At 48.5% G+C, this 8,518-nt stretch overlaps 1 protein-coding gene across 1 annotated transcript in view; it reads left to right on the top strand.

Moving 5' to 3' along the window:
• Positions 1 to 5,702: 5,702 nt before the first annotated feature.
• GAN (gigaxonin) overlaps positions 5,703 to 8,518 on the top strand; it is a 52,130-nt gene continuing 49,314 nt past the window's right edge. Inside the window, exons 1-2 of the mRNA XM_006888883.1 lie at positions 5,703 to 5,760; positions 8,282 to 8,478. Coding sequence (XP_006888945.1) covers positions 5,703 to 5,760; positions 8,282 to 8,478 — 255 coding nt within the window. The remainder of the gene's footprint in view (positions 5,761 to 8,281; positions 8,479 to 8,518) is intronic.

Here is an 8,518-nt window from a genome sequence, read left to right as displayed (position 1 = left end):
TTTTTTAATGTTTTATTTAAATAGCATTCAGTTTATTACAAATATTTAGTATTGGCTTCCCATATTTTCCCCCTTTTGGTTTTATCTTAATTATGTTATCATCTTGATGAGCCACCATTTTCAACATTTTAAGGAGGCTTCCTTTAAAAATTAACATGATTCCAGAGTTGGCTTGGTTAAACTGTCCCTCGAAGCAGTTGGGGGGCCCCTGTCCCAGTTAGCTCACCTGGAAGAGATGGGTGTGTGGTGTCATGGTAGGCTGGCCTCAGGAGGGGTCTTGAGCCACTGAGGGGCATGGAGAGACTTCAGATGCCTGTAGACTTTCCAGGGCTGGGTGAAGATGTTCATGTGTGTGCATGCTGCCACAGGGGGAGGCCCTATAGCTTATGTCAGGGAAGCTTCAGACTTCTGCACAGCACCAGCTTGACATTCAGACAGACTGTGCACACCTCAGAAAGGAAAGGAAGTAGTTAGAAAGATGTTCCCTCCTTTAATCCCTGCTCCCCACAATGCTCCTGAACTATTGTGTTTAAAAGTGCTGACCCTCCCCCCCCCAAAAAAAAAGAAAAAAGTGCTGACCCAGGTGCTGGTTCAAATCTCCAGTTGTTGTTAAAGGTCACTGGGTTCCCTCGAGCTGGTGGCAATGCTGTGTAACATGGAATGGAACCCTGCCCCACCTGGTGCCACACTCACCATCTAAGCTTTGATCGCTGAAACTGTCACTCCTTCTCGCTGGGGGTCTTCTTCATAAATAGCAAGGCTACCAGTCTATTTTGCATGACTCCAGACATTCCTTGAGGCTTCTCTCACCTGTAACATAGGGGCAGCTCTGCTTTCTTTGACTCTGTGTGATCATGTGCAGGTCCAGAGTTACAAACCTGAAACACAACATTGCAAAATATTAACAGGACAGGAAACATGTATCCTTTTTATGCAGACTGGTATGTTTTCGACACCATCTTCATAGTAAGTGAGAAAGTTGTAACGCAGGTAACATATAAAACTCGAACCCTCACAAAATCATAAATAAACCATGGTTCCAGGATCTCAGATCCTTGCCCAGTCACACAGAGAGAAAGTGGGGATATACAGTAGTCAATGACACCAGCATCACCATCCACCAAGACACTTCTGCACCCTCCTGGAGCGGGACAGGTGGTCGTGGGAAAGAAAGTCACCGAACAGAGCATCTTAAAAACTCCTGTCTTACCTACAATATGCATGCACCTCCACATCCCCCAAAACCAAACCACTTGCCTTCAAGTAAATTCTGAGTCTATCAATCCTGCAGGACTGGGTAGAACTCCAATTGGGCTTCCAGGGCTGTGAACCTTTACTGAAGCAAACTGCCAAAACTTTCTCCCGCAGAGCAACTAGTGGGTTTGAACTGCCACCCTTTTGGTGGGCAGCCACGTACTCTAACCCCAATGTGCCACCAGGGCACCATATTAGGTCCAAGCTCATTTGAGTATGAAAACATCTCCTGCTGATCTTTAAGTGAAAGTGATGGCACCGTGCCCCCACTCTGTTCTCTGCCATTTGTTTCCCATGTCAGACACCAGCTGTTTGTAATTTCCCATCCTGAAGACCTTGAGGATGAAAGCTGGATCCTGGGCCCAGCATGAAGCAGGGATGTAGATGTGGAGCTGGGGAGTACTCACTGCTTTCCTGCTCAGCAAGGCTGGATGCTCTCCAACCCCAAAGGCCAAGCCAGAGACCCCCCTTCCAGAGTCTGCCAGACAGGGCATTCTCCAGACTCCCAGCAGCTCTATTTTATAAAAGCCAAGGACTGTAACTGAGCCATAATAACAGGAATGGGATGTAATTAGACACCGAACAAACAGCTGCAGTAAACAGGACAAATTTCATGAAAAGTGACAACCTGTCTCTCTGGAAAGGTAGCATCTGTCAATTAGAGAACACACCCTGAAGTCTCAAGGTACAAATTACTGATGTTGAAACTGCTGTTTCACAAGGAAGAACGTTGGCAACACGGCCACCTGCTGTGATGCGGTCTGCCCGGCCAGGGGCCTCCTCTCTGCCGGCACACGCAGGGCCACAGACAGGTGTGTGCCAGAGTACAGCCGGAATGTTCCTTAGCAGCAAGAATGGCAGACCTTGTCTTAGATACTTCGGACCTGTTATCAGGAGGGACCAGTTCCTGGAGGACATCATGTTTGGTAAAGCAGAGGGTCAGTGAAGAAGAGGAGGACCCTCGGCTAGAGGATGGACACGGAGGCTGCAGTAGTGTGAGAGGTGCAGGACTGGACGGTGCTTCATTCTGCTGGGCACAGAATGAAGAATTCACATTCTGTGAATCAGAACCAACTCCACTGCAGCTACCAAAATCAGCAGCTCTCGGCGCCCACACTGCACTGCTGTGCTCATGTCAATCCTGACTCACACTGATCCCGTAGCACAGGGAACGGCCCATATGGTTTTCTAAGCCATAAATCTTTACTGGAGCCTATGGCTAGGTCTTTTCTCCTACAGAGCTCCTGGTGGGTTTGAACGTCTAACCTGTGGGTTAGCAGCTGAGTGCTTAATGATTACACCACCAGAGTCTTTTGGAATTTCACTGGGACCTCAGAAATGGGAGTTAGTAGGAGTGGCAGTTGTAGGGTCATTATATAGACCACGAGAACACTGTATGTGGATATAGAGGGAGCTCTGGTGGCCTGTCTTTGCAGTTACTTGTTATGCTACAGAGAGCTGGACGATGACTAAGGATGACAGAAGAAGAACTAATCCCTTCGAGTTGTGGTGCTGGAGAAGAGTCTTGGACATATCGTGGACTACCAAGAAACAAATAGGTCTGTCTCAGAGAGGGTGAAACCAAGTTTCTCGTTGGAGGCTAGGATTTTGAAGCTCCATCACACATGCATTGGACACATGGCCAGGAGAGACCTTTGGAGGACAACATGCTTGGAAGGGCGGAGGGACAACGTAGGAGAGGGAGACTCCAGATGAGATGGATTGATACAGTGACTGGGGCAGTGGGGGTTGGTGTGTCAGATTCAATGAGACTGGCTCAGGACAGGGAAGGGTTCAGAGCTGCTGTACATGACTTGATGGCACACAACAACAACAAACAACTGGTGCCCTAGTAGTAAGAAGCTGCGCTGCAATCCCAAAGGGACATGGTTTGAATCCATGGAGGGAGATGGACAGTCTCCTTGCGTGTGATTTGCTGCCACTGAAAACCTGCTGGAGGGTCCGCTTCTGACTCGATAGCACTCAACAATAGATTAATTTGGGAAAGGCTGTTTTGACAAAATTAATGAGAATGCCTCTGGGGGCGGCTGGTGCAGACCTGTGACACAGCCCTTGGTCTATGTGACTGGCTGGGTCACCTTCGTGGCTTTAAGTTCCCTATTCATCAATAAAATAAGTCTACTGGGCTCAGCACTTCCTAAAGGATTTCCCAGCTAGTCCTGTTTTAATTCCTTTACATCAGTTTTTTGTACTTCCATGAGCCTCTCCTCTTTTAAACATTCCTTTAAAAACAGACAACTCTCAGCTTCAAAGATTAGGGCTCATTTTTTCCAAGCTAATTTGTTTTTTTGTTTGGGGCTGTTTTCTCTTGGAGGTAGTGGTGGTGATGTTAAGTGGAAATGACGCTCCTGTTCTTTTCTGATGCTTATGGGGACATATGCTCAGAAAAGAAAACCAAAATAAAATGGGAAAAGTACAGTATCCCCACCATGATGCCACTGAGATACTGAGTTCAGTTTCAGCTATGTGATATCTGTAGTAAGTATCCTAGGAGTCGCTGAACCAGATAGATAGAGTAGGGAGCTCTGGTGGTCTATTCTCTAGAGTGTTGCACTGAAAATCCACCAGCAGCTCCAAGGATGAAGCAAGCTGGGCAGTCTCCTCCCATGCAATTTCCAGCCTCCCTAAAACCCACCAGAGGGTCAGCTCTGAGTCCATTCCAGCATGATGGCCACGAGTGAGTGAGTGATAGGGCAGAAGAGAAGCACCCTCCAAGTTTCCAAGGCTGAAATCTGCAAAAGCAGACCCCCACATCTTTTTCTCATGGAGCATTTGGTGGGTTTGAACTGTCAACTTTATGGTTAGCCGCCTCAATGCTTGACCACAGCACTAAGAGGGCTATGAGTATCACAGAGCTCCAAATCTAAACTCAACCCACAGCCATCGAGTCACTTCTGCCTCTCAGCCACCGTCCATGGGGTTCTGAGGCTGCCATCTTTATTGGAAGGGGGACTGACGGATTATAGGTGCTTGTCAATATATGTTCAATGAATGACTACTGTTAGCATTTTGCACATAAGTGTCATGAACATTCAAAGCAAGTTCCTATGATTAAAAAAATAAGAAATCCATTCTCTGAGAGTTGCTTTGCCTCTAAACCAGCAAAGCCTGGAACTGTCAGAGTGAATCCAATCTCTGAGATTCTGCTTTTCACAAACAAAGCTGATGGCAGATGATCAGGGAGCATCAGGGACCGGTAATGCTCAATACAGCAGTGTCCCCGGCAGGAACCCCTCAGGGGTGACAGTGTGAGCAGTACCAGGAAGGCTGCACTGCGTCCACAGCCCAACAGAGCTGCCTCTGACCCTCAGATCGCTCCTCCCACCCTCCGGACCCCTCCCTTTCCCAGAGCACCAGGGAGGTTTTCCTGGGCCACCCAAGATTAAGTCAACATTATTTTTATTGGGCCCTAGCAATTTTTATTGTGTTCACCTCTACCAGGAAAAGTTGCCTCATTTTTATGAGCTAGCAATCAGTTGCTAACATCCTTCTTTGACCTGTGAAAATGACTCAAAGCCATATATTGTCAACAGACATTTGCTTCAAGTTACACTTTTTCATAAGGCAGAATTTGGTGCGAATGTTGAAAACCTGTTCCATTTGCCATGTACACGTGAGTCTTTAGGATTCTTGTGAAGTGGTCAGATAAGGCACCATTGGGCGAGCGGTCAGCTGGAGCTGAATGAAGGTGGTCAGTACCATTGCAGACAGTTCCCCTGTGCCCCACAGCCCCTTACGATCTTACACTGTTTTCTGGGCTCACTCATCTGACCTGGTCCTGCAGTTTCAAATCCAGCTGTACTGAGAGCCAGGCACTGTGCAGGTTCTATGCTGGGGCCCTCATCTCACAGACTCTGGACATGATATCAGGAGGGCTCAGTGCTTGGGGAAAGACTTTGTGTGTGGTAGAGAGCCAGCAGAAAAGGGGAAGACAGAGTGACACAGTGTCATCAACAGTGCGCCCCAGCACTTGGGGGCTTGTTGACTGTGGGGCTGGCTGGGGCTCAGGCTAAGTTTCCTCCTGTTATGCATACTCTCGCTGGGAGTCAGAGCTGATGTAAGGGCACGGACAGTGACAATCTACCTCGTGTATTTTGGGCATGTTGTGAGGAAGGACCAATCTCTGGAGAAGGACACTGTGCTTGGCAAAGCAGAGGGTCAGTGAAAAATAAGGTGACCCTCAACAGGCTGTGCAGAATGGCTGCCACGGTGGATGCAGCTGTGAGGATGGCCTGGGACAAGGCGGTGCATCACTCTGTAATACACGAGGTCTCTAAGGATCAGAACCAATTAGCACCTAACTTGCCTGAGAAGCTCCCAAGCCAAAAAGAGATCGAGTGAGGAGCCCGTAAATCCAGCGTGGTGTGGTATGTGTGGCCTGGGAGCAGAGGCGGCTGACCCTCGTTCTGAAGCTGGCTGGCCTCACCATGCTCGAGCCCGGTTTTGATGAAGAGGAGCTCAACAAGCAGAAGCTGGTGGTGGCGAGTACTGCAGTGTGTGTGGCCTGAAAGTGTACAAAAGGTCTTCTGCCGCCTGATACGCAGGTGACCAGCTCAAGTTGGCAACTACCTTGTCCCTGCCTGATCTGACCAGTTGCCCAGGCTGTGTGGTTCTTTCCTTCCTTCTGTCAAAACAAAAGAGAAGGCTCACCCCTCCCAGGAAGAGCCTGCCCGACTAATCCCCGCTCTCCTGCAGCTGCTTTAGCAAAAGCAGCCCTCCCATGGTGCATCACTGTGTCCTGTTATTTGAGCTCTTTGTTTTGAACTTCTCACATGTGAAGAAAAGACCGGCATTCCAGGTAATAAATCAATGAGTATTTACCAAATACTTAACAATGTGCAGAGAGCCGCCCCTGTCATAGATCTCATTCTTGACTTCAACAACAGTCCAGATGAAGGAAGAAGACCAACAGAAATGAACCAAAGACAGAGAACACATTTCAGAAAATATTTATTAAGTGGCTGGTGGTCATGGTTGTTTAAATGCCTCTGTCCATCCAACAATCACTGTGTTAAGTGATACTGTGTGTCAGGTACTGGGAGCGGCAGGTACCCGGATATCAAGTAAACCCATTACAGTATGTTTCTTCAGAGGATGATGTTCAGAGTACAGTAATCACTGGGAGAAAGGAATGTTGCTGCTCCCTGAGAGTAGAACTGGGCGAGTATCACGGGGAAGATAAGTTTGAGCTGCTTAGCCTGTTTGTTCTTTAGTTTTCATTATGTAATTCCCCAGTGTACACAAAAGTACCAACAACAGTACATCAAATGTCCTTGCATGCATCACTCACCTCCAACAATTACTATTTCACGGCCACTTAGGATTCTCTCTGTTGTTGTTCTTAGGTGCCGCTGAGTATGACTCATACCGATCCTATGAAGGGCTGACCTGAACCCTGCCCTGCTCTATCCTCATCATCTCTGATACTCTAGAACCCACTGCTGAAATCACTGTGTCACTCTATCTCATTGGGGGTCTTCCTCTCCTTCATGGACCTTCCACCTTCCCATGCATGATGTCTCTTTCCAAGAACAGCTCACCTATCTACATGTCCCAAGTATGAAAGATGAAGCTTTGTCAGTGTCGCCTCCAAGGAGCACTCTGGCCGCACCTTTTTCAAGATCTATCTGCCATATTTCTCTTTATTTGAAGTAAGTCTCACACATTCTCTCATTTCGTCCAGAAATACCTTACTCGTTATTGTCAAGTTGAAACCAACTCATAGCTGACCGTTCACTGGGTTTTGAAACTGTAAATCAAATAGGAGGAGATTGGTCATTTTCTCCCTCATCCAGAAACCTAAAATTTAAAAAAAAAAAATCTACTAGGGGATTTGAACCACAAGGGAAGTGCCTGCCACCTTTGGGTTAGCTGTGCCTCTCTCTATTTATTAAGCACCAGGGCTCTGAGCTATAATTAGGAGGAGGAACTGGACATGACTGGACTTTCTACAAGAGAATCATTCTCTCGCAGTTACTACTCTGCCTTATTCCTACACTACAGTGGTTCCATGGCCTTGGCTGCTCCAGGGTAAAGATCTAAAACTTCAGCTGAACCTTTGGGGTTGCTGAAGGACACTGATTCAATGAAAACCTCATTCTGCCTTGTCTGGAATGCTGGCCTTCCGTCAATATTGTTCTGGTCCTTGATCTCCATAGATGTGCTAATTTTATGGATGTTTATTGAGTTCCCAATGTTTGCACAAAATGATACCTACATTTCACATGTCTGTGTTCCTTAAATAACCTGCAGGAAAGCCTTAGAGAGTCAGAGCTTGTCCTGCAAGCTAAGCTGATCCAGAGCTGCTTCCTGGCACAACCTTCATCTTCTCTGGGCTGAAAGGCTGGGCAGATCTGAAGGGAGAGCCTCCCTACACCCACCCCTCTAGCGTTTCCTCTCTCTCCTTCAAAGGTATCACCATCCACACAACTAATCGCTTAACCCAGGATGTGATCCCGCACGTTCCCTCCCTCAGGAGTTAGTCTATTCTTTTAAAGCCATTGCTTTTATCCTCCTCCTCCTCCTCCACCACCACCACCATTCCTCCATCCAAAGCACCATTTCTTTCTCACAATACGACCTTCATTGCCTCCTACATCCATTCGCCAAGCACCAGCTGAGGCATCTTTATAAAACTCTCTCCCTAAACCTCCTTCACGGTTTCCAACACCTACAAGATCAACACTAATTTCCTATTACATCCCAGGAACCCCCACCTTACTGCTCGGGTTCCGTCCTCTAACTTCACTGGCTCAGCTTTCCCCAGGGCTGGTGCACTTACCCGGGAAATCTTCCTCTCATAAATAATGCAAGCGACTCAACAACAACTCACTCTGAGCCGCTGCCTGATCTAATCCACGCGATAACTAACTCAGAAGTGCTAAGGAGTCACTGCGATCGGACACCTTACCCACACCGCTCGTAAGCAGAGCAGCCGAGACTCGAATTCTGGCTCGCCGGCTCCAGAGCCCTGGGCGCGAATCCCCAGCAGCCCTGTCCACCGCAGAGCGGTCATTCCGGAGGCTCCGCCGGTGCGCAGCGCACTCGACCTCCTCCGAGCCGGGACGCGCAGGCGCGAGCAGGAAGGAGGCTTCTGATTGGCCGCCTCCGGCGACGGAGGGCGCGGGGGCGTCGCGCAGAAATGACGCCACGTCGCTGCTTCTTAAAGGCTCCGGCCCCGCGCGCCGTGGATGGCGCAGGCACGTTCCGGGGGCGCAGCTGGTCCCTCCGAGTGTTGAGAGTC

This window comes from Elephantulus edwardii, unplaced genomic scaffold (assembly GCF_000299155.1).
Source record: "Elephantulus edwardii isolate Elephantulus edwardi_28Jun2011 unplaced genomic scaffold, EleEdw1.0 scaffold00072, whole genome shotgun sequence".
Classification (NCBI taxonomy): Eukaryota; Metazoa; Chordata; class Mammalia; order Macroscelidea; family Macroscelididae; genus Elephantulus; species Elephantulus edwardii.
Note: the sequence above shows the minus strand (reverse complement) of the source record. Positions and strands in the feature narration are given on the sequence as shown.